Raw genomic sequence first — 23,259 nt, forward strand, 5'->3', positions numbered from 1 at the left:
TGTTCATGTCAATAACATTATTTCAAGTCACTGTAACTGTATGTAACGTTTGAACATGAACACCATGCCTAAATGTAGGAAATCACTCGTGTGGAAGGTATTTTGAAAAGTCAAATAGTTTGTTGCTGTTTGTGCCCACTAGGAGTCGCTGCTGTATGGCATCTTGAGGCAGCCTTTTCTAGCAACCTTCAGCAATGCGGACGAGGCGGACAAAATTTTGCTGGTGAAAGTCAGCTGCTGGCCTTACTATACAGTCTTTTTTTTATTTTAAATAAAAATTATTATTATTATTATTATTATTATTATTATTATTATTATTATTATTATATTTAAATTTTTATTATTTATTTATTTATTTATTTATTTATTTTATTGTTTGACGTGTATGGGTTGTTTCCACGGGATGTTGTAATATAGTAAACAAAATGTGAGTTGCCGTTGCTGACATTGATTGTTTTTTTTTGTCTGATGTGTTATAATGTGTATTGCTTTCTGTTGTGTAGTGTTCCGGTCGGAGCTTGGTTGTGTATGTTATTGAAGTATTTACGATATAAAGATATAAAATAATGTTATCAATCCCTATTCTTTTGCCAGGATCAGGAAGTGCCCTTGAAGTTAGCCTTACGTACCTTTGCTTTTTCTTGCAACTTAATATGAACAATATTCTTCTATAAATTATATACAAATAACAAGAAAAGGAATACAAATTCACTCCAAAATAAATTGCTGAGAAAGAAGCCGCATCCACTCCAAGTGACAACATGTCTCACGCTTGGGGATACGCTGCTAATAACGGTGAGCTTCACTCTCATTCCGATCCGCCACACTTGGCCTTACATTCGTGAACAGGGAGTCAAGTCAAGTTGATTTATATAGCGCTAAATCACAGAAGTCTCAAATTGTGAATTATTTTCAACCAAGGAAAAACTCAAAAACCTCTACTGGGGTGCCGCGCGTAAAATCCACGCATTTATTTATTTATGTGTTTTCTCCCCTTTCATTAGGTCCGGACAAGTGGTCAGCCAGTTTCCCCATCGCCGATGGTCCGCGGCAATCGCCCATCGACATCAATCCCGGCCTGGCGTCGTACGACGGTGAGCTCAAACCGCTCAGCCTCAACTACGACCCAGGCAACTGCTCGTACATCCTCAACGACGGACACACCTTCCAGGTGGTCTTCAGCGATGATATGGACAGCTCCGGTGAGGACAACACATTTTATTATTAGGACATCACCGCAGGCTAATTTATTTTTTTATTTTTTGCATACATGCATCAGTGACACCATCCAGATACAGGATTCAAGATCCTTTATAGAGGCTGCTCAATGGGAAAGAAACACTCAATTTATATTTCTTGGTCCAATTATAGCATAAAAGAATTAATAGAGATTGTAAAGAAAAGTGAAAGCAAAACTTCAACTGATTTATTAGTTTAATGGATTAAGTGAGAAAGGGGTAGGAATCTAAAAATCTCTGCTTCCTCCTCCTCGATTTAAATACCACACTTTAAAGTGTTTTTATTGTATTTTATGTTGTTAACTGATGACTGCTGGGATAAGCTCCAGCACGCCCGCGAACCCCGTGAGAACAAGCGGTGTGTAGAAGATGGATGGATGTTTTAAATAAGTTCGAAATAAAGATATATCAAAACAAAGATGCGAGAAGATGTTAAAATCCAACCTCAGGTTCACAGCAGGAGGTCTCGGGGTCGTTGTTGTCGTCTGTCGCTGTCATTCTCAACATTCAACGTTCCCGTCTCTCTTTCTCTCCGTCCATCTCTCCGCCCGCAGTTTTGACCGGCGGGCCCATCTCGGGTGTGTATCGGCTCAAGCAGTTCCACTTCCACTGGGGGTCTTCTGACGACAAGGGCTCGGAGCACACGGTGTCTGGGAACAAGTACCCTGCGGAGGTAAAGATGAGATCTCTTTTGAGGGGGGGGGGTGATTTGTCAGCATTTTTCGGGACTCATTTTTGCAGCTTCATCTGGTGCACTGGAACACCATGTATGAGAACTTTAACGAAGCTGTGAGCAAACCCGACGGACTCGCCGTGGTGGGAGTTTTCTTGCAGGTTTGTACGAAAACTCAAACTTTACCTTCTGAACACGGTTTGCTAAAAATGATCTCGTCTTAGATCGGTGATGGAAACGCCAGTCTCCAAAAGGTTCTGGACGTCATTGGTGCCGTCAAGACCAAAGTATGTTCCCGTGGTGGCGGCTAGAGTTAGCATCAGGTGGTCCTAATGCCCCCCATCCCCCTCCCCCAGGGCAAGCAGATTACGTTCAAGGATTTCGACCCGAGCAGCTTGCTGCCCTCCTGCCTGGACTACTGGACGTACGAAGGGTCCCTGACCTCGCCCCCTCTGCTGGAGAGCGTCACCTGGATCGTCTGCAAGGATACCATCAACGTCAGCTCGGCTCAGGTAGCGCCTTGCGTACAAATGCTTCTTTGTTGAGTCGCGCTTGTAAAGAAGAAAGAGCGGCTCTGTTTTGGCCCAAACGCAACGATCAGTTGTAGTTTTTTTCTAGTATTGGTTTTAGCATTCATTTTTGTCGGTGTTGTCCACCATCACGTCTTCTCTCCGCAGATGGACAAATTCCGCTGCCTGCTGTTCTCGGTTGAGGGCGAGCCCGAATGTTGCATGGTGGACAACTTCCGCCCGGCGCAGCCGCTCAAGGGTCGCCAAGTGCGCGCTTTCTTCAAGTGAACGCCCAAAGCAAACGGTCACAAGTAAAGCAATCAAATTTCCACCCAAAATATTTACTGTTAGGTCTCTTTGAGTCACATGATCAACGGGGCTTAGCTTGATAGGCCGAGTAAAGTTGGATGTTGATGCTAAAAAAATAAAACCAACAAAAAAAATAGTGTAGATCAACTGCCAGAAGTTGTCTGTCTTGTTATTCTATGAAATGGACATTCGACCTGTTACATAAAAGTTGTGAAAGAAGACCTGTTTTGAGTGGTTTGTCGTATTTTATCATTATTGATATGATTACAGAACTCAAGGTGGTTGCATATAAGAACAAATAAATATATTACAGGGTTAATTTAAATTCAATTCGATGTTGTGACAGCTGGATAACCTTGCTGGGGGCTGTCATGTGACACACACACATAACATTATTTCAAGTCACTGTAACTGTATGTAACGTTTGAACATGAACACCATGCATTAAGAAGTTCAACAGAACCAAACTACTTGGGCAGTGATTTTATTGTGTACCACTAGAATGAACCCAGGGGGGGGTCACCCTGAACTGGTTGCCAGCCAGCCAATCGCAGGGCACATAGAGAGTACCATGCATGTTTTTTTGGACGCGGGAGGAAACTGAAGTGTCTGGAGAAAACCCACGCAGGCACGGGGAGAACATGCAAACTCCACACAGGGAGGGTCGAAGGTGAAATCGAGGCCGCACCCTCATTATCCCCACCGTGCCGCTATTGGAAAAAAATCTTCCTTATTTCCATGTGATTAGTGACTCGATCAAAGCAAGTGCATCATTACATCATAAAGCCGGTTTTCCCATGAAAGCCACTGATATGTTGACAATGAACAACTTCGTGCATAATAAGAATCTTGTGGCTGGTTTGTTGTTGTTCCGCTGTCAATCAAAAGGGGGCAGGACGTTTGTCTTGTGCCTGCTAGCATAGAGTCGACGGCTGCGTTTGAAATAGCAAAGGAGCCGATGCAGGAAGTCCGACAAAGTTGCTGTTTAATTACACTTGAGCGTTTTGATTGCAAACCCAAAAGGCGAACATGAATCCTTCGGGCTCCTTGGTAAGCTTTAAACGACTTACCGGGTGTTTTAAAAGTCACGTCGGGACGCGCTGAGGGCATATTAGCTTGCCAGTTAGCCTAGGCGGCTAAGCTAGTTGTTATGCTAACGTCTGTGACAAGCAAGCGAAACAAACTATCACGTTTAGCTCGACTGATACGCTTATTTTATGTTTTATTTTGATTTGAAATGTTCGGATTTAAAGCAAAACTGCTTTGTAAATACGTCAGAGTTGATTAAAACGGTGTCATTGAAATTAAGAGCAACAGATTAAGGTGACAGCAGTTCCAAGTGGGTATGACGTCATAGATGGCACGGTTTGTTGGTTTCACCGTGCCCATCTTTACATTCCGAGTATGAAGGGTCACCACATCCAAGTCTGACCAAGTCTGATCTGAGGAATACTGGCCAAGTTTAATGCGATAATTGTTATTGAATAATTCAGTAGTCCAGTATATCATAGTCCAGAATTTGGCAGAGGTGGCCACCTCTACATTTGAGAAGCTCCTTTGAGAAGTTTCCTTTTTGACTGTCTTGCAGACAATCGGGGACCTATTCCAAACGCTTGGTGAAATGGGCTTCACACAGGAGCAGATCCAGGCTGCTGTTCAGGCCGGTCATTTTTCCGTGACGGACGCGGCCGAGTGGTGAGTGTGTGTCCACATATTATAAACTGTGTCTCCTTGAGTTTTCAAAATGGTCACCTCTTATTTCAATAAGAGACGTTTGATTGTCTTTTTGCCAATAGGCTCCTGCAGGGTCATCAGCACGCACGACACAGTTTGCTCAAGCAGCCGACGGGTCCGACGGAAACGGCATTCGCGGCTTTCAACCCTCCGAAAGAGTCGACTACCACGTCTGCTTCTGACTGTCCAGGTGTGATGTTCATGAAAGCAAATAGCATTTCTCAATTTTGAAGACATGTCATCATTACCTATGGGTTATTCATTTTCATGTTGTCACAGCAAGTAGCTCATCAGCGCAGAAGTTGTCACCGCCTTCCCGAGAGTTGCCCCCCATCGAGTCGCGTATCAAACAGGACAAAAGTGACTTTGAGGAGCAGCAGAGGCAACGCGTGACTCAGCAGGCGAGGGCGGAGCGCCGGCAAAAGAAACAGGTATTTGGCGGATCTTATCGCTCGGACCCGCGGCGGTGTCGAAAATATTCTGTTCGTCAATTAATTTTGTTGTTTTTAATCACACTGTTCACTGTGCATCTGATTCATTTTGTACTTGTTTCATCTTCATTCTAGGAGCGAGAGTTGGTGCTAAAGCGTATCGCCGATGATCGGCGGAGCTTACAGGAGAAGAGCAGCCAGTCTGGCGTGGCGGCGGCGGCGGCGGCGGAAGGGGCGTCGCCGTCCGATGACAGTCAAGGGCACACTCTTGGAGGGAAGGTTCAGACTAATGTGGATAACAACTGTATTCTCATGGTGAGGTGGTAAAAGCGTCGCTGGTGCTAATCAATGCCGGATGGCCAATTTATTTTTGTCTCGTCTGTGGCCTCGCCGCAGATCCGGCTGCCGTCCGGTGAGTCCATGCGCGAAAGCTTTCCGGCCGACGCGCCACTTCGCAGTGTCGTGGAGCACATCACGGGACGTCATCCCGCCCTCCGCGCCTTCTCTCTCCTCCAGGGATTCCCACGAAAACGCTTCGGGGAGGCCGAGCTGGCCTGCTCACTACGCTCCCTCGGCCTCACGCCTAACGCCGCCCTTTGCATTCAGACCACTCCCCCGGAGACCCCCCAGGAGCCGGCCGGCCCTGCCGAGCCACCCCTGGTCGGATCTGACCGGGGGGTGTGTCCTACTCCTCCTATCCCAGTCCAGGAGAGAGCGGGTGGGCCAGATTGTGCCATGCCCCCTCCGCTACCCAATCACGTGTGGGAAGAGGCGGCCAGTCTCGCGGGAATCTCTGGAGGTCCTCCTCTTCACGGACCTTCTCACTTTTGGGGCAAGTTTGATCCTAATATAGAATTTGGGATAAGGGGCATGCAAAAATGCCCCGCACCTTCCCGGGAAATGAGTCTAAACGTCCATAACCTCATGAACATACGGTCATTTCACAGGGCGAGGCCAAAAATTGGTCGCCGGCAATCCCGACGAAGCTGCCGGAGTCCAACTTGAACAGGAAGATGACGTTGACGAAGAAGAAGGAGAAGCTCCGCATTTGCTTAATGGTACTGTCCCACTTTTTACAATGGAACATTTTACCCAGAATATGTTTGTGCTATTTATAGAAGATTAGGAAGCAGCCGACTTAATCAGATTGAATCGTTGGCATTTTTTTTTAATGAACACGTCTTTGTGCTTTGCCAGGTCTGCCGCGACTTCCGTTCCTCCTGGAGAACAGGAATCGTGGTGGCTTGGAGCCCAGACACCGATGGCCCGAGCAGGGCAATCGACTTAGAGAGGCCCCGGAGGACGAGCCCGAGCCGGACGACGCCGAGGGGCGAGCGGCGCCCGGAGCCGCCGGGCAGGCCGCCGTGGAGCGTCTGCAGCGGGCGGCGCGTCACGAAGACCCCGCCTCACAGGGACAACCACTTCCCCCCAAAAGGTCCTTCAAGACCCCCAGCGTCTCATCGCTCTGTGCCTTGGCCACACGCGCAACCGTCCAGCTCATGACAGGTGAGCGTTGTGAATTTGTGTGTGTGTGTGTGTGTGTGTGTGTGTGTACGCACGTGTGTTTTATCTGTGTGCGTGCGCTCCAGCTCCCAGTATGCAGTACAGCAGCAGCTTGGCCGGCCTAACACCTGAGCTTGTGGAGCTTCTGCTGAACCACATGGCTCAGGAGCGTGTGCTGCGTCCGCGCAACCTGGAGCTATTCTTTGGTTGCCCTCTGCAGAAGTTTGTCCTCAACTGCTACCCGTACTCCACCAACGAGCTGTTACGCCAGCTACGCGCCTTCACCGCGCTCAAACATCTCAGCCTGATCAACTCGCCGCTCATCACGGGTACAAACAACCTCCGCCTTGTTTCAAGCGGGTTTCATTTGAGGGCATTTAAAAAAAATAATAATAATAATCAAAAGTTCAACTCTCCCTGTCTCTCCCACAGACTCTGGCTTGTCAATTCTATCCAGTCTGGTTAAACTGCAGTATCTCAACTTGGCTTCTTGTAGTAAACTGACCGATTCTTGTCTGCAGTACATCACAGGTTGCAAACTTCTTCCACACGCACTCGGATCGGTATCGAGGTGACGTATTAACTGCTTTTCATATTTTTCAGGTCTCAAAAGCCTGTGCTTCCTGTCACTGGACCAGACCAAAGTGACGGACGCCGGCGTGACCCTGTACCTGCGCTCGGCGCCGCCGTGCCTCTCCCAGCTCAGCCTCAACCAGACAGCGGTCGGCGAGACTACGCTGGCCGTGCTGCCCGCTTGCGTGCCGCAGCTGCGGATGCTCAGCATCAAGCAGACTAAGGTAAGCTGCGCCACCAGCAGGTTTTTCTTTCAGCCCGACCGTTCTGTTTACAACGCGCGTGTCACTCCAGGTGTCCGACGTTTCCGCGCTGTCCGAGCTGCCGGGCCTACAGACGCTCAACCTGGACGGCACGGGCGTGACGGAGGCCTCGCTTGCGCAGTTGGGCGCCCACCCGTCTCTCTCGTCCCTCAGCTTGGGCGGGGTGCGCGTGTCCAACGGCGACCACGCCCTGCAGATTGTATCCGGTTAGCTCCAGCGTCTGCTTCTGCCTGCCCCCCCGAAGAATGAGGGCATGTTGGTCACTCAAGTGCAATTTGTCTCGCAGGACTGGCATTGACTCACCTGACCCTCCCAGGACGCCACTCGGTCACGGACGGCGGCCTGGCGTTCTTGTCCCGGCTGCAGCTGCTGGTGGAGTTGGATTTAACGGACTACACGCAAGTTACGGACCAGGGAGTTCAACACCTCTGCACTATGACCAGGTACATGTCGTATTTTGTCACGTATTGTCCCCATTGTGTCTCATGTTCATCACTGGGCTCCCCCAATCATCTATTGTATGTGTTCAGATTAAAGAAGCTGTCACTGAGTAACACTCAAGTGACAGATGCCGGGCTCTCCTACTTGCGCCCCCTACTGGAGCTGCTGGAGCTATGTTTGGACCGGACGGCGGTCAGCAGTCGAGGAGTGGCGGCGCTCATCACCTGCCTGCCGCACCTCCAGGTCCTGCCTGTTCCTTTTTAATGCTTCTATTTATTTTATTCTTTTTTTTTTTTTTTTTTTTTTTAACCCTGAATGTTGTTTTGCAGGTGTTGGGCCTTGCCAGCACTCAGGTGGGCGACAGTGTGGTGAGGCGAGGTCTTATCCACTGCCCTCAGATGCTGAAGTTGAATCTCAGCCGCACCAGAATCACAGATAACGGTAAGCACATCCACGTCCTCTCGAACGCACCAATATAACGTTTTTCAATTCTACACCTCTTAGGCGTGAAGTTCCTGGCGCACATGCGTTTGACTCAGGTGAACCTGGACGGCACCGGCGTGAGCCTGACGGGCATCGCCGCCCTGCTGGCGTCCACACACATCAGCAGCATCCGCGCCAGCAACACTCGCGCCGTACCCATCGACGATGTCTCCGACGACGACTGGGAAGCTGCCTCGTAGCGGTGAAAAACACTCCCTTCCTAGACTCCGCCCCCCCCCCCCCCCCCCCTCCCTATTTGCACTGTCATTAATGATCTGTGAATCAGGCACAGCTCGGGTCAAATTGACCCATTTGAAAATGTAAATTGAGAAGCAATAATGTTCTCAGTTCAAATGATATTGTAACTACGGGGGGTTAACACGCTGGGTGTCAATTTGACCCATTTCGAAATCCAATTATTGACCCTCAGTATTCAAATAGCTTTTTTTTTGCTGCGTTACCTTGAGGAAACCAAGAACACTTAAGATAGAGCATGAACGTTCACGCCGCGTTATGAGAAACATTTAAATTCAACATAATTAACTGTGCTGTCATTTTTTTGGTTGATTATGAAACGCAACAAGGACCTTTTGTGTTATTCCTAATTGTATTAAAAACGACAATCTAGTGTCATCTTGTTTCTAATGTTTACCTTGACAGATTTCTTCTTCCTATTACTGCATTACTGACCACACGCCAACTAACACAAAATATTAAGTAACAAGTAAGTAATTAAGTGCACAGACTTGTGGCTATTTGACTTCATTGAGATGCAACAAAAAGTTAGTTCCAAACTTTTATTAATGAATAGTAGCCGCACTATTGGCGGAAGATGTTCGCGCCAGTCCCAAGTATGCTAGCGTCATTCCTGTTTGTCCTCTCAGCGGAAAAAAAGAATAAATGGGAGGAGAAAATTAAACGAGACCAATGTGACGTTTGCGGTGCCTGATAGGGACGCTGCAACGGCCCGGCCCGCCTTCTTCTCAGTCGTCATCCACGGTGGGCGTGATGGTCACGCCCCTCCTGATCTGCCCCCAGCCGATCAGACTGCAAAGTGGAAAAGGGGAAACGAATCAGATGACAGAATGAGGAATAGATGTGGCTTTAAGTTCCTCACCGCCAATGTTTCTCCACACGTCGACTCAGAGCGATCTTCTCTCCGACTTCGGTGCAGACGGGGTTGGTGAGGACGATCTTGGCCAGATCGGCTTTGACGGCGCTGACACGGCCGCCGGTCGATAGCGAGCCGATGTTCACCATCAGCACTTCGTTCTTTGACAGCTTCTGGACCTGTGAGGGTGTTAGTAAAGTCTGCTTAGCTTGATGCTAATAAACAACGCAGAACACTATTGACATGCTAACGCTTAGCATCGACGAGGGCTGCGTGAAACATGGATGAGCTTGAACATCCCGTGACGTTGCGCTCACCTTAGCGGCCTTCTTGTCTCCCTCCGTGCGAACGCCCAGCAGCCGCCTGAGCAGGAAATACGAGATCTCCAGCTCGGTGAAGATCTCCGGCAGTTCCCCGACGGCGCCCAGCACCTGACCCACCATGCGGTCAGCTCGACACAACGTCGGGTCTATCTTGGTACCCACACCTGTCCCGAGGTCAGAGTTCATAAGAACCGGACAGATAAATAAATCAGCAAACGGTTCATTTCAACACCAAACCGTCAACACGGGCGGACGTACCGATGAGTCCTCCGGGCGCGGCATACTGGAGATCGTTGTGTTCAGCGAACAGTGAGACGATCTTGGAGAAGATGGGCTTGCACATCAGCTTCCCTTCATGGTCCTTGGACACAATGCCGGGCCGCACCTCGATCTCCTGACCCACCTGAAGGCACCAAGACAGACTGTTCACTAACGCTCATGTCAACATGAACCCCCCCCCCCCCCCCCCCCCCCGTGTCTCACCTTGAGGACACCCTTGAGGATACTCCCTCCTGCCACGCCCCCTTTCAGGTCGTCGACTTCACAGCCAGGTTTGTTGACGTCAAATGATCTGATGACTACAGGATGAGAACAAACAACCCCATTGGTGGAGGGCAAATACACTCAAATGCCAAACGCTAAGTTAAAAGCGGTTTTCGTGGGTTTCTCACCAATGAGTCTGGGCTCCGAGGTGAAGTCTCGGACAGGGACCGGGATCTTCTTGACGATGTACTCGCACACCACCTCGATGTTGTACTTGAGCTGAGCAGAGATGGGAATGATGGGGGCGCCCTCAGCCACCGTACCTGTCAATCAGCGTGGACATGAAGGATATTGGTTTAGATGGAACTTCCAAACTTGAGTTAGACCGCTTGAAGCACATTTTTTAAGGAAAAAAAAATCCGATGTTGCATTTGCATCAGCTTTAGCTCTCACCCTGCACGAAGGTAAGGATCTGCTCGTACTGCTCTTTGGCCTGGCTCTCTTTTACCAGATCGATTTTGTTCTGGAGGATGAGGATGTGCTTCAGCTTCATGATCTCGATGGCGGCCAGATGCTCTGACGTCTGCGGCTGCGGACAGGACTCGTTGCCCGCTAGAAGGACCAAACTCACCGGTCACGCACGTCCACATCGATACGGACCAAACAACTCACCGATGAGGAGGAGAGCGGCGTCCATGACGGCGGCTCCATTCAACATAGTCGCCATCAAAATGTCGTGACCGGGACAGTCCACGAAGGACACGTGTCTACGGGAGTCCGATTCATTTCAGACACACTGTGCTACATTTAACATTTTTGGGGTCAGAAGAAAGTCCAACTCACCTGACAAGTTTAAAATCGCCTTTGGTGCCAGGGATGTCTGTGGGGAATTCATCAGGGGTGCTGCTCCCACAGGAGCGATAGCATTCGGGCCGAGGACAGCTGGGGTCGTCCAGCATGTAGATCTAACGCGGCAACACGTGGCAGTTAGCATCGGCAGCGGCGCCACGACGGCCAAGCGTACCTTAGCGTTAGCGTAGCCGAGCTTGATGGTGATGTTCCTCTCCAGTTCATTTTTGAAGCGGACGGTGTGAACACCCGAGATGGCCTTCACCACTGTGGACTTTCCATGCGCCACGTGACCGATGGTGCCTGGGATTTAAAACGAGAACTTGGTTGGTCGCCCTAATTAATGCAGAGTGTGAATTTCGATGGTGTTCATTGTACGGCAGTACCGATATTGATGGTGGCTTGCCTGCTGATGATCTCAGGGGACAGAGTCGTCAACTGGGAAACATTCTACGGAGGTAAACAACACATTCAAGTTGAAACAGATGGACGTACTGTTTATGTGGACGTCTCTTAACTGGTCGTGTGATTTTCATTTATTTTCAGTCTACAAAAGCGTATGGATATGTGGATTGTCGTTTAAGGTACTGAGTGGAATACAGTATCTTGCCAACAAAATGTTAGATTAAATCGTGATCAAGTGTCAATAAAATCGAATTCAAGTTAGCTCATAGCTACTAGCCAGACGTCGTGTGCCGGGTGATGGTAGAGGCGCAGCATCTTAGCGGACAACAAACAAGACTTATATTGCAGCTAATCTTCGACAAAAACGGATAAAGTCTTGCTCGTGAAATTATAAAGGTGTCAGTGTTTTTCGTGGAGCATTTACCAGATTACTGAGGTCCTGTTTGGCCAAATGAGGCTGGCCCAGCGTTGTACCCGACTCGTCGCCCGCCATCTTGACTGGAAAAGGAAGGGAGGGAGGAAAAGGTAGCCGAGGACAATGCCCGAATTGAATGATTAATTATTCTGCTAAAATGTGATCGATTGAACTTTGGGTTGTTTTAGATCATAGTAAATTTAACATATGTCTTCGTGATTTTTTTTAAAATTTAAATTGCCTTTACCTGAACAATAACGCAATAGGGTCCTTTTACTACGGCTGATGCAACTTGAAGGTACAGTCCAAAATTTAAATAAACTAAATTGGGGACTCCACTAACGTTCAGCCAAAGCGCTTCGCGTATGTTTAATAAAATAGTTTTTCCAAACGGTTGACAAGATCATCAAACGATTTTTGTCTCCAGTGAGTAGAGATCAGTAGTGTACGTTACTCGCGTGTCGGGTCCGTCGTGAATGGATGACGTCATCAACGGGTCTCTTGTAGTCCAGCAATGTCATTTGTAGTCTTTTTGAGAATCGCATGGGGAGTTGAGTGACACATGTAAAAGTAAAACGTGAAAATTTGGTCAATTTGTGATTTATGTTACTATTTTTGAAAAAAAAAAAAAAAAAAAAAGATTGTCCATTTTTATTATACAGTACTTTAGTTTTGCAAACACTTGCCCCCACTTCCGCTAAAACAGGACGTGACGCAAAGCTAGAAGATGGCATCCACAAAGCCTACGGATCGATTTGGTTTGCTAGCCGTCTGCTGTTGAGCCCAACCGGGGCTCTGGGGCTCTGGCTGGGGGTTGACACCATGGAGGTGGGTCGCTGCAGTAGTCTCTCATTCCGGAGCTAACAGCATCGCTCCATGTCCGAAGCGAGGAGAGCTCTTGTGGATTCTCAGCGCCGAGGTGAGACGCCTTGTTTAGCCGCTAGGCTAAGTTGGTACTCCCGGTCCAGCCCATTCGGAACCCCGCCGCTCCCGACACCGGTGAACAATGTTGTCCTGACAGTTGGAGACGTATAGTCACGGTCGTTCGGCGTCTCATATTAATATTGGTTTGAATTAGTTAGGCAGCTTTGAAATCACAACGGCGGTGCTGTCACGTACCTTTGTTTGGGCACCGAGGCAAAACATTGGAACTTCAAGGTTGAACTTTAGGCTAGCGAGGTAATATTTTAAGAGTGGAACACCTATTTGAATTTAGTTACTTAACAATATGTTGCTCATTCAGGGCATCTTGTCTACGATATGCTACATTCCCCCAATGTCTAAAAAATAGATTTTTTTTACCACCAACATCCACAAATCTTAGGATAATTACAATTAAACAAATGTAGAATGTATATTGCATGTACAAATGAAACACTGCAAGCAAGTCACTGCATCATTGTGGGAGATGTGCTGTGCACCTGACACTTCTTTTGCAATTTTTCAAACCAGGCTGGAAACACAAACACAGGAAATGCCAGCAGCCGCTTTGAGTCCAGACATCAGAAGCTGTGAGTGCAAAACCGCCGCCTTGCTCATCTCCAATCTTTTGAAACGGCTTCATCATCCTCTCATGTTTTGCTATTTTATTTTATAAAAAACATTTCCAGGTGATTGACGCTGACTGAAGGTCTTTGTTCGCATCAGCTGGACACAGTGGGGCACTGTCCTCTGATTGGCTAAGACAACTCCATCTGACATGCCTGTGGCCAATCAGAGGCAAGTGTTTCAAAAAAAAAATAATCCTCTCCATTTTCTGCACTACTTAACCTTTATTCAACTGTGTGTTTTTAATATTTCCCACCACCATTAGGTGTGCTATGTCGGGGGTGGATGTGGAGGTGTATCTATCCCAGGTGCATGATGGGAGCGTGTCGTCGGGCTTCCGGGCTCTGTACGAGGAGCGCCTGCTCTTGGACGTCACGCTGATGATCGACGAGCATCACTTCCAGGTTTGTGACGACAACATCGGACGCATCGGGTTGAGTAGACTTGCGATGGCCTCGGAAGACCAGTGGTTGCGATATAACAATTGTTACCGATGTCTCCTTTAGGCCCACAAAGCGCTCTTGGCCACCCAGAGCGACTACTTCCGAGTCATGTTCACGGCGGACATGAGGGAGCGGGACCAGGACAAGATCCACTTGAAGGGGTTGACGGCAGCGGGCTTCGGACACATCCTTCGCTTCATGTACTACGGCTCGCTGGAGCTCAGCATGCCCACCGTGCAGGAGATCCTTCAGGTGAATGTCACCATGCAATTTTTAGAAATGACTTAATATGCGTCTTTGACGGATGGACTGTCGTCGAACATTAAGTGCGCGTGTGGCGGCAGGCGGCGATGTACGTGCAGCTGACGGAGGCAGTAGAGTTCTGCTGCTCCTTCCTGCTGGCTAAGATCTGCCTGGAGAACTGTGCTGAGGTCATGCGGCTCTTGGAGGACTTCAGCGTGGGAGTGGAAGGCGTCCAGGAGCAAATGGACAACTTCCTCCTGGAGAACTTTGTCCCGCTCATGAGCCGACCCGACTTTCTGTCCTACCTCAGCTTGGAGAGATTGCAGGTAACTTGTTACTTGATGCTTAAAATAAATGTGGAAAAAAAGATGTTTGAAATAAATGAGGTTAAACCTTGGTCAGTTAGTTACAGTCAGCGCTAATCAAGCGACTTTTGTTTTCCCGTGTCCGCCAGGCCTACCTGAACAGCGACGCCCTGAGTCGCTACCCGGAAATCGAGCTGTACGAGGCGGTGCAGTCGTGGCTACGACACGACCGGCGGCGCTGGAGACACACGGACACCATCATCCAGTCGGTTCGCTTCTGCCTCATGACGCCCGCAAACATCTTTGAGAAGGTGACGAGCAGTCCTTGAAGATGACTTCACTAAGATCAAACTTTTTTTTTTTACATTGGGTTCCGCATTCCCGCCCGCAGGTGAAGACGTCGGAGTTCTACCGTTACTCAAGGCAGCTGCGGCAGGAGGTGGAGCAGGCCCTGGCCTACTTCCACGACGTCAACCAGCAGCCTCTGGCCTTGACGCGCGCCAATCGCATCCGATCGCAGCGACCGCAGACGGCCGTATTCCGGGGCATGATCGGCCACAGCATGGTGAACAGCAAAATTCTCCTGCTGCAGCGTCCCAAGGTGCAAATCGGCGTTCCGTCGTGAGGGCGAGCTCGGTGCAGTAACCCCGCTTGGTCCCGCAGGTGTGGTGGGAGCTGGAGGGCCCCCAGGTGCCCCTGAGACCCGACTGCCTGGCCATCGTCAACAACTTCGCCTTCCTGCTGGGAGGGGAGGAGCTTGGGCCCGACGGCGAGTTTCACGCGTCGTCCAAAGTGTACCGCTACGATCCCCGGCAGAACTCGTGGCTACGCATGGCGGACATGTCGGTGCCTAGGTCAGAGCTCGTCATCAATGTGCCCTCGGCCTGACATTGTGAGCATCACGCCACTGTCCGGTTGTCGCTTTGCAGGTCGGAGTTCGCCGTCGGCGTCATCGGAAAGTTCATCTACGCGGTGGCAGGCCGCACGCGGGACGAGACCTTCTACTCCACCGAGCGCTATGACATCACCGAGGACCGCTGGGAGTTTGTGGACCCGTACCCTGTCAACAAGTACGGACACGAAGGGACCGTCCTGGGCGGGAAGCTCTACATCACGGGCGGCATCACGTCCTCGTCCACCTCCAAGCAGGTGTGCGTCTTCGATCCGGGCCGGGAAGCTTCGGCGGGCGGAGGAGGGGCGGCGGCGGCAGGAGGGGGTTCGAACGGGTCGGACTCTCTACGGACGCGCGGGGGCCGCGGCGCGCCGCTGCCGGGCTCCCACGCCAGCTGCTGGGAGAACAAATCCAAAATGAATTACGCCCGCTGCTTCCACAAGATGATCTCCCACAACGGCAAGCTGTACGTGTTCGGCGGCGTGTGCGTCATCCTGCGCGCCTCCTTTGAGTCGCAAGGCTGCCCGTCCACCGAAGTCTACGACCCGGAGGGCGACGAGTGGACCATCTTGGCGTCCATGCCCATCGGGCGCAGCGGCCACGGGGTGGCCGTGCTGGAGCGCCAGATTATGGTGCTGGGCGGCCTGTGCTACAACGGACACTACAGCGACTCGATTCTCACCTTTGACCCCGACGACAACAAGTGGAAGGAGGACGAGTATCCCCGGATGCCTTGCAAACTGGACGGGCTGCAGGTATGCACCCTGCACTTCCCAGAGTACGTGCTGGAGCACGTCAGACGCTGCAGCTGAGGTCTGCTACGCACTGGACACACTTTTTCCCCTTTTTTTTTTTTTTTTTTTTTTACACACGGGGGGAGCATTTATTCCGTATCCTACTCGTGCGCTAAATTGTCCACATACTCAAATGAGTCTTACGAAGTCCCCCCCCCCCCCCCTTCCACTTTGATTGTAGGACATTTGTGCGCATGACTCAAGGCTAGGCTTAGTGGTCTTCTTGGTGGCACACAATATACAGAAAATTATTAATATCCAATGAAAGCGCCATGAAGTACGCGCTTTATACCCTCGCCAAGAAGACAATTCACGCTGAACGCATCTTTGGCATACCGATAGGACAACGAAATGTTACGAGTGAGACAAAACTATGCACTAGTTGTATCAACTAGTTCAACTTGGGGGGGGGGCAGACAAAAAAGTCATATTGTAGTGGAAGGGAAGGGAGAGAAAAAATAACATCACGAATAAGACAGCACATTAGTGTGCTGAATTGTCTTCCTTGTGAGGACAAAGCGTGTTCTGGACATCTGAGCAGGTTCCAAACACTTTCACACTTTTGCTTTCCTAGAAGATGTCAAGTGGGGGGGGGGGCAGTTTGGATTGTACTTGCTTGGGCGGTTTCTCGCTTTCCCGTTCAACGCACTGGAAGCTCAACTTCCAAAGTGAGCAGCTGAAATCATTCATGTTCTCGTCGATTGATATGGGATGAATAATCAATAATCTGACGCACTGAATGAGGTTTGAAATCGTGCAGCTACTGTTTTAATCTCGAGGGCACACACAAATGGAATTGAATTAGCATTTGTTGAACTTGAGTTAACGTTCATAAGAAAATGTTTTTGGGGCTTCTAGTGCGTCCCTCTGTCAGGTCATGCATGACACTTGGTACATGTACACTCTTGTTCTGCTTGGTTTGTAGAATTTTTTTCAGCCAATCAGCACTCAACGTTTGTCGTATTTAGGCGACCGCCCGGGTTTGGTTCTGTCTGTTCATGTTCTTGCGCAAAGGGCTCAGAACATAATGATGCAGTGTTTTAATGTTATTTATTTAGCAAGCTATGCAGTCATGTGTTGCTTTATTTATTATTGAGACATAAAGTCATCTTATTTTATTTTTGGGAGGACCGCACAAGACTGAAAAACGTAGTTGCCAAGATGCCTCCTCCTTTCTTTCTTTCTTTTTTATTTTTATTCAATTGTTTTTTTATTTCTGTTAATGCTACCAAATTCAATTTGACAGCTTCATAACTGCCTGAAGTGAAGTTGTTACCATGGCAACATCTACGTCACCTGCGTGTTGCCGTGTGCTCGAACAGCATGGGTCACTTCCGGAATTTTTTTAAAATCGACACATTCCACGCAATGTCAGCTCATATTTTCCCTCACTTGGCGCGGCTTATCGGTTCCACTTCATTTCTCGCATGTTCACCTCATAACTACTGTTATTTTAACTATGCACTTTTTTTTTGTATGTTTTTTCAACGGGTCTTTTTTTTTTTTCTTGGCACATCCTCATTTGTTGTTGTTGTTTTTTTTAAATGGCCACAGAAGTGTCAAACCGATTGTCTGAGGAATGTTTGCAAGGGGATCTTTTTAAGGTTCATGTGTGCGTTTACTTCCTCCCTTATTGCTGTCAAAGAAGAAAATGTGATAAAAAGTGTTACCTTGCCAACTCGCAGCATCCTTTAGTCCATCAGTAAGCAAACAGAGTAGAAGATAAACATATATCCACATACAGTATATATACTGTATATACATATATATATACACACAATAAGACTTTAACGATTAGTTAATAATTGATTGGTCACTAATCGATGAATCGGATTGATAATTTGTGATTAATCAATCAATTATTGCATCCCTTAACAGTACCTTGCTAGCGCTGAAATAGAAAGAGGACAGGATCAAATGAACATGTTATCTGGGTAAATCTTCTTTGTAACTTCTTTCCAGAAATAAATGTTCATATTGGATGGATTCTGACTGTCAGTTTTATTTTAAATATTCCGATTTTTATTAGATATACTTGAATCAAAATACAGTTCAGCCAATTAAGTATTCATTTTTGGTCAAATAAGTACTTTAGCTCTTAGGTGTGACTGCGCATGCGTGTAAACTCTACGACTTGCCGTAGAAAGCGAAGGGATTTGCGGCGGAAGATGTCATACGTGAAACTGGTAAATAAATCTTTACTATCGCACGTTTCTCAAACGTGAAGCCTACTTTGGTGTTGGCACTACACTTTGTCTCGTGCATGTGATCGCAGTTAAGTAGTTCATTCTAATTCGACCTTTTTCTGCTGCGCAAGCTAACTGCTAACATTAGCTGGTTGCTAACAGTCGACTGTTAAATCATTACATTAATGCTAACTGACAGTAGTAAGTATCAATGGGAAGGTGCTTAAGGGTTGATGAAAGCCCTGTTATTTTTGTCGTATACCTTTTTTAAACAAGTATTTTATTTATTGAGGCAAAGGTGACTTATCTTGAACTTGGTGTGACGTCATTGTCATGTTCTCGTTACTCCTGCAGGTGTCGCTGTTTGCCGCAGCTCCTGGACTGCTGCCGAATGCTGCCGTTTGCGAGGCTGCAAAGAAAAGCGCGCAGCCGCCCATGAGTATCGACGAGGTGAGCAATACTGTGCAGACCACTAAAGAAATATAGAAAGATGGAAGAAATGATCTGATTGGTTTTTTTTTTTAGCTGCCATCTCTGTACTGCAGACCCGAGGAGGAGCAGCCCCGAGTGGAACCATTGGCTGCGGCGGGACAGTTGGAACAAAGTGTGGCATCACTGAGAAAATTGGCGGAACCGTACACAAATCAATGTCAGGTATGATGTTTTGCTTGAAATGCACACAAAGGATCTGGATTGAATGCTCAAAAGGGCCACAAGTCACAAGACAGCAAAGGTCTTATGATATCACATTTGCATTGTGTTAACAGAAAGCAGGAAGAACAGCGGCGGATAAAGTTGAGGTTAGGACATTTTTAAATAAGTTATTCAAAGTTTTTTGGCAGTGACGGTCATGTGTGTTTGACTTTCCACAGGAAGTGTACAGAAGGGTGGAGCCCGCTGTCATCGCATCCACCACAGCAGTCACAGGTACCAGCTGCCATTACAAGATTTCCTCATGTTTTGTGCAAGTCCAAAAGAACACACACAAAAAAAAAAAACCCAAAAAAACAAAGCTTTCGGTATCCTCTTTCAGACATGTACCAGTTTTTCAACGATCCGCCCCCTGATCTGTACCCCAGCGTGACAGTGGTGGGCTTCTCTGGCTTGCTGGGACTTTACTTAGCCAAAGGTGACCTAAAACAATGTTTCAATTTTTATTTAAAAACATTGAACCCCTGTTGAAAACATGGAAACAAGCGTACTGTTATAAAAGCGCTCCAACAATAACTGAGCGTGATAAGATAAGGCACGTTTATTTTGTCTGAACGAGTTTCGTGTGAAGGCGAGAGATCGCCTGAGTTGGACACCCTGACAAGCGTGTTTGTTTGGTCTTCAGGTTCGAAGGTGAAGCGTGTGGCGTTTCCGTTGGGCCTCATGGCCCTAAGCGCATCCATGTTCTACCCTCAGGAGGCCGCTACGCTTTTCAAGGTCGACACTTGTTTTATTCCCTTATTATTATTGTTTGGGTTTGTGGTGAGAGGCAACATTGTGAAAATAGCGGTTACCATGTTTGGCTCACAGTCCAGAGGTTCTGGGTTCAAATCTGGCCTGAAACCTTGACTGGCAATCAGAGGTAATAAAACCGTTCCCATGTTGTTGCTTGTTCTCACAGGTGAGTCGCGATTCGGCGCGCGTGTGGGTTAAGAAAGGTCGCGTCGCCGTGGAAACCTTATGGAAAGAGCCGCCATTTAGCAAACAGAAGGTGAGTCTGCCTTAGCTTAATTAGCATGTGTAAGACTTGAGTTTCAACCATAAACAAAACAAAAACTTGTTTGTCAAGCCTGACAAGACTGAGCGGGGGGAGAGCAACGGCACGTCCAGCTGAGGTCAAACAAGCCACGCACACACAAAAATCACCATTTAATTTATCTTTATTGTGCACTATATGTTCACTATGCCCATTTATGTTGGACTAACTTGTTATTAAAGTGTCTTGGAATACAATTGAAATCTTGGAGCAAACTTTTGACATTGTGTGTGATTCGATTTTATTATAGCTTAGTGATTTAAGCATGCGGCGGTCAAGCCAACATTTCAAGAAATGATTATTTTTATTTAACAAGTGAAACCTTCCCTCTCCCGGCGCCGTCACTCTTCGGTGGGTGTGGCCATCTTGACGAGACTGCTCTTGTCAAAGCGGTAGAGCCGCCAGCCCTCCTCCTGAGAGAGGTCCTCGGCGCCGCGCCGTTTGTAGTACTGGATGGACACCTCGTTGTTCTCGGCCACTACGAACATCATACCGGTGCAGCGCGTCTTCACTGCCAGCTACGAAGGGGGCGGGACGAAAAAGTCATTACACTGAAGTAAGTTGAGGATCTTCAATTCGACTAAAATAGCGCATTGCCGCCACTCACATCGCTGAGCCGCCGCAAGATCTCCGAGCCGATGCCGAGGCCTGTGATGACACGAGACGCGTAAATACGAGCGGAGCGTGACGGCGGACGCCAGCGGATGCTCGTCCTCCTACCTCGAAAGTCGTCCATCACGTAGAACTCCTCCATGTAGAGCTGTTTGCCCACCCAGGGGTCGTACGTGAAGTAGTACATGGCGAAACCCACCGCCTTGGAATCTACCCACACAGCACATTCCACAATTCCGTCAACATGCGCGCTCGTAAAATAACAAATTGGCTCGAATGATTTTGATTTATATGTGAAGCTACCATCTGGTGTTTCACTAATCACATTCAAATGTCAACTGGCAGAATTTGCCTAGCTAGCAACATGTAGTTGTCCTACTTTGTGAGTACATGGGCTCTGGGAAATGAAATAAATGCTTGGCTCGGCATTCCATTTGCCCCCCCGCCCCCACACACTGGGAGGAAGTGAGGCATTTTCTTTCCATGACGCTACGACCGTGCTGACCTTGGCTGCCGTCCCCTCCTGGGACTTCAGCGATGATGCAGTGGTAGAACGGCGTCTCGCCGAAGCCATCCTCCAGGAGCTCTGCAACAACAAACACTCAATTATTCAGAGCCAAGGCTTCGGGCCGATTGATGTCACGCTCGTTATAAGCGAGATTTAAAACAGTTCCACTTTGTGTATTTTAAACTGTCACAGTTGAGAACAGCCCAATAGCAGAACGTGAGAATTATTCCGACACGCTAACGCTCGGTCAAACTTCAGCTGTAACAAAAGTGCTATCTATAAAACATCCTTAAATTACCCTGAATTTCTAATTACCATAAATCCTCAAGGGAAGTTACCAGAAATTTTTGACATCCATGTGAAACCTTATTCATGATATACTTCATAAAATAAAACAGAATCTTTGTTTTTAAAGACCTGTAGGTTTTTACCTTGTTCAGTCAACGTCACCTGGTTCTCCATGTCTTCATACTTGGCAAGTTCCTTGAAACAAGAAGGCTTTTGTTCAGTGCACACATTCACACTCGCAGTAAAAACACATTAAACCTGACAAGCGTTTCATTGTGGATGCTTTATGAAAGAACAGCCATTAAGAACATTTTATTTATATATTTATTTTTATATCTATCTATCTCTCTCTCTCTATATATATATATATATATATATATATATATATATATATATTAAACCAATATATATGTAATAGATCTTACAGACACCAGCTGCTGTTTACGCAAGTAAAGCGGACGTGAGTCAACGGACCAGAACAAAGAATGACGACGGTGACGTCACACACGAACAATCTCGGTACTTTTTGGTCTATGATGTCTACAATTTTTTTTTTTTACCTCCAGTTATGATGGGTCAGCCTATGACAACGCCATCGACCCATTTATTTCCAATTCTTGTTATGGTTTGGATAAAAAAACAGGTCGAGGCCAAGTGTATTCGTGCATATGTTTTGAGTGCGGCTGATCTGACCCACTTTCAACTGATGTATTTGAGATTAAATGCGATTACTACCTTCACCAGTCGTAATATATCAGGCACGTCCTTTGGTTCAGCCTTTCGCAATTTATACTCCATTTCCTCCGTTTACTCTTTTTTCCTTTCGTACGAAGTCCTCTGTATGTGAAGTGAAAGATTAGGAGTTTCTTCATTCGCTTCAGAGACGCGTTCCACCCGCAGTCAGCCGCTGATCCGGACGAGTTTGTCCCGCAACATTCATTAAGAGACACCCAGGACGGGTCGATGCCAACTACTGCTTGAGCGTCTTTGTTTACTACCGTTTTTATAGCGACTTCATTCTGCCTTGTGATTGGTCGGCTCAGTTTCCGCAAATCCAATTGGTCGTTTTTATCCAATTGGAATCGAGGGTATGTTTATGTGCCGAGTACTTTTCCAAATCCGTGAGAATTCTTCTCTCAAATTAAAGTAGGTCGTCTAAGAATTAGCGCGTTTTAATAGTAAACAAACAATGGTGTGTGAGTGAATACTCTAAAATGCGTCATATTTGATGTTTTTCCTCATTACCCATTTCTCAATTTTCTTCCTTCCCATTGGTCTATCATCTATTGCCCAGCTCGCAATTTTCTTATCCAATTGGAACCGTGGCTATGTTCACGTGACAAGTATTTTTCCACATCAGATCCAATTGTTTTTGGAATTACTGGCTGTCCATCAAGCATTTTGCACCAAACATCTCTGATTTTCTGTTGTATGTATTTTTAACATTCAAATTCTGCACAAGGAGGCACTGCTGGTTTGAAAGAGGCGTCAATAAAGCCATATTCTATATGTCAAACTGGAAAAGCTCTATCAACAGTGGAAGAACTTTGAGGCGTCACTTAGCATCTGACATTCCTCCCCCTAAAGATTTCGTAATTCTGAATGGCCCCAAAAAAAAAAGAAGCTGTTTTTCAACAAGGCGTCAGGTACGGTCATGCAGGACTGCTGTTTCACTAACCGCCACCCAGGACAACAACAAAGTGCGGAACCGAAGAAACATTTCATTTTACCTTGACCTTAAAAACTGAAACATCTCAATCAACAATAGTCCCGTTGTCCTGGTTCAACCTTTGCAGACTAACTACATGTACATAATATTCTCTTCCTGAATGAACATTCACAGATAAGTCTGACATTTTATCAGCCACACGGTGGTTAATAAGTTATTGGATGATGATCTTTAGGTCCATCCATAACAAAAATATGAGTACTACACGGTATAATTTTCGT

The 23,259-nt window shown here is 47.4% G+C and overlaps 6 protein-coding genes across 7 annotated transcripts; 4 read left to right on the forward strand and 2 right to left on the reverse strand.

The window, feature by feature from the left end:
* The first annotated feature begins 309 nt into the window (after positions 1–309).
* On the forward strand, positions 310–2,950 carry LOC147041595 (carbonic anhydrase 1-like). Of its 2 annotated transcripts, XM_085938865.1 has the most exons (8): positions 310–427; positions 595–795; positions 1,005–1,202; positions 1,793–1,911; positions 1,980–2,072; positions 2,136–2,198; positions 2,268–2,423; positions 2,589–2,950. In XM_085938865.1, exons 2-8 carry the CDS (start codon positions 762–764, stop codon positions 2,706–2,708), a joined length of 783 nt encoding a protein of 260 aa, XP_085794991.1. In that variant the 5' UTR covers positions 310–427; positions 595–761; the 3' UTR covers positions 2,709–2,950. The 2 variants fall into 2 exon arrangements, with proteins under 2 accessions (XP_085794991.1, XP_085794990.1); XM_085938864.1 differs by lacking the exon at positions 310–427 and having other exon boundaries at positions 434–795.
* A 628-nt stretch (positions 2,951–3,578) lies between these two features.
* Positions 3,579–8,806, forward strand: LOC147041596 (uncharacterized). The gene is made up of 16 exons (XM_085939380.1): positions 3,579–3,779; positions 4,318–4,424; positions 4,526–4,653; positions 4,743–4,894; positions 5,030–5,209; positions 5,291–5,726; positions 5,842–5,952; positions 6,092–6,400; positions 6,484–6,726; positions 6,830–6,928; positions 7,001–7,194; positions 7,265–7,439; positions 7,520–7,676; positions 7,764–7,917; positions 8,004–8,115; positions 8,179–8,806. Exons 1-16 carry the CDS (start codon positions 3,759–3,761, stop codon positions 8,355–8,357), a joined length of 2,757 nt encoding a protein of 918 aa, XP_085795506.1. The 5' UTR covers positions 3,579–3,758; the 3' UTR covers positions 8,358–8,806.
* A 134-nt stretch (positions 8,807–8,940) lies between these two features.
* On the reverse strand, positions 8,941–12,237 carry eif2s3 (eukaryotic translation initiation factor 2, subunit 3 gamma). The gene is made up of 13 exons (XM_085939381.1): positions 11,991–12,237; positions 11,753–11,826; positions 11,310–11,373; positions 11,099–11,226; positions 10,918–11,039; positions 10,747–10,841; positions 10,528–10,686; positions 10,263–10,397; positions 10,075–10,169; positions 9,850–9,994; positions 9,586–9,755; positions 9,275–9,447; positions 8,941–9,204 (listed from the first exon to the last, which is right to left on the reverse strand). Exons 2-13 carry the CDS (start codon positions 11,819–11,821, stop codon positions 9,141–9,143), a joined length of 1,419 nt encoding a protein of 472 aa, XP_085795507.1. The 5' UTR covers positions 11,822–11,826; positions 11,991–12,237; the 3' UTR covers positions 8,941–9,140.
* A 215-nt stretch (positions 12,238–12,452) lies between these two features.
* klhl15 (kelch-like family member 15) lies at positions 12,453–17,947 on the forward strand. Its single transcript, XM_085939609.1, has 10 exons — positions 12,453–12,662; positions 13,196–13,254; positions 13,354–13,462; positions 13,557–13,695; positions 13,798–13,986; positions 14,079–14,303; positions 14,432–14,593; positions 14,674–14,883; positions 14,946–15,136; positions 15,212–17,947. Exons 3-10 carry the CDS (start codon positions 13,443–13,445, stop codon positions 15,984–15,986), a joined length of 1,911 nt encoding a protein of 636 aa, XP_085795735.1. The 5' UTR covers positions 12,453–12,662; positions 13,196–13,254; positions 13,354–13,442; the 3' UTR covers positions 15,987–17,947.
* Positions 17,948–18,093: 146 nt separating this feature from the next.
* Positions 18,094–20,123, forward strand: apoob (apolipoprotein O, b). The gene is made up of 9 exons (XM_085939501.1): positions 18,094–18,154; positions 18,509–18,604; positions 18,680–18,808; positions 18,922–18,954; positions 19,027–19,081; positions 19,188–19,283; positions 19,491–19,582; positions 19,767–19,856; positions 19,935–20,123. Exons 1-9 carry the CDS (start codon positions 18,137–18,139, stop codon positions 19,977–19,979), a joined length of 654 nt encoding a protein of 217 aa, XP_085795627.1. The 5' UTR covers positions 18,094–18,136; the 3' UTR covers positions 19,980–20,123.
* LOC147041600 (diamine acetyltransferase 1-like) lies at positions 20,008–22,297 on the reverse strand. Its single transcript, XM_085939502.1, has 6 exons — positions 22,045–22,297; positions 21,453–21,504; positions 21,019–21,099; positions 20,622–20,723; positions 20,509–20,549; positions 20,008–20,419 (listed from the first exon to the last, which is right to left on the reverse strand). The coding sequence occupies exons 1-6, from the start codon at positions 22,105–22,107 to the stop codon at positions 20,243–20,245; spliced, it is 516 nt and encodes a 171-aa protein (XP_085795628.1). The 5' UTR covers positions 22,108–22,297; the 3' UTR covers positions 20,008–20,242.
* Positions 22,298–23,259: the final 962 nt, after the last annotated feature.

The sequence above is a fragment of the Syngnathus leptorhynchus genome, chromosome 19 (assembly GCF_054491065.1).
Source record: "Syngnathus leptorhynchus isolate UIUO chromosome 19, UIUO_Slep, whole genome shotgun sequence".
Taxonomy (NCBI): Eukaryota; Metazoa; Chordata; class Actinopteri; order Syngnathiformes; family Syngnathidae; genus Syngnathus; species Syngnathus leptorhynchus.

Excerpts from the sequence above, each read along its gene's own strand:
- LOC147041595 (XM_085938865.1), top strand. The coding sequence starts at position 762 with ATGTCTCACGCTTGGGGATACGCTGCTAATAACG. Across the intron at positions 1,203-1,792 it reads CGATGATATGGACAGCTCCG|TTTTGACCGGCGGGCCCATC; the intron begins GTGAGGACAACA and ends CTCCGCCCGCAG. Across the intron at positions 2,424-2,588 it reads TCAACGTCAGCTCGGCTCAG|ATGGACAAATTCCGCTGCCT; the intron begins GTAGCGCCTTGC and ends TTCTCTCCGCAG.
- LOC147041596 (XM_085939380.1), top strand. The coding sequence starts at position 3,759 with ATGAATCCTTCGGGCTCCTTG. Across the intron at positions 3,780-4,317 it reads TGAATCCTTCGGGCTCCTTG|ACAATCGGGGACCTATTCCA; the intron begins GTAAGCTTTAAA and ends ACTGTCTTGCAG. Across the intron at positions 6,727-6,829 it reads CAACTCGCCGCTCATCACGG|ACTCTGGCTTGTCAATTCTA; the intron begins GTACAAACAACC and ends TCTCTCCCACAG.
- eif2s3 (XM_085939381.1), bottom strand. The coding sequence starts at position 11,821 with ATGGCGGGCGACGAGTCGGGTACAACGCTGGGCCAGCCTCATTTGGCC. Across the intron at positions 9,756-9,849 it reads CGCGCCCGGAGGACTCATCG|GTGTGGGTACCAAGATAGAC; the intron begins GTACGTCCGCCC and ends ACCTCGGGACAG. Across the intron at positions 9,448-9,585 it reads GAGACAAGAAGGCCGCTAAG|GTCCAGAAGCTGTCAAAGAA; the intron begins GTGAGCGCAACG and ends ACACCCTCACAG.
- klhl15 (XM_085939609.1), top strand. The coding sequence starts at position 13,443 with ATGCCTGTGGCCAATCAGAG. Across the intron at positions 13,987-14,078 it reads CCGTGCAGGAGATCCTTCAG|GCGGCGATGTACGTGCAGCT; the intron begins GTGAATGTCACC and ends GTGTGGCGGCAG. Across the intron at positions 15,137-15,211 it reads GCGGACATGTCGGTGCCTAG|GTCGGAGTTCGCCGTCGGCG; the intron begins GTCAGAGCTCGT and ends GTCGCTTTGCAG.
- apoob (XM_085939501.1), top strand. Across the intron at positions 19,082-19,187 it reads ATCCACCACAGCAGTCACAG|ACATGTACCAGTTTTTCAAC; the intron begins GTACCAGCTGCC and ends ATCCTCTTTCAG. Across the intron at positions 19,284-19,490 it reads GGGACTTTACTTAGCCAAAG|GTTCGAAGGTGAAGCGTGTG; the intron begins GTGACCTAAAAC and ends TTTGGTCTTCAG.
- LOC147041600 (XM_085939502.1), bottom strand. The coding sequence starts at position 22,107 with ATGGAGTATAAATTGCGAAAGGCTGAACCAAAGGACGTGCCTGATATA. Across the intron at positions 21,100-21,452 it reads GGTGACGTTGACTGAACAAG|AGCTCCTGGAGGATGGCTTC; the intron begins GTAAAAACCTAC and ends TTGTTGTTGCAG. Across the intron at positions 20,420-20,508 it reads TCTTGCGGCGGCTCAGCGAT|CTGGCAGTGAAGACGCGCTG; the intron begins GTGAGTGGCGGC and ends CCCCCTTCGTAG.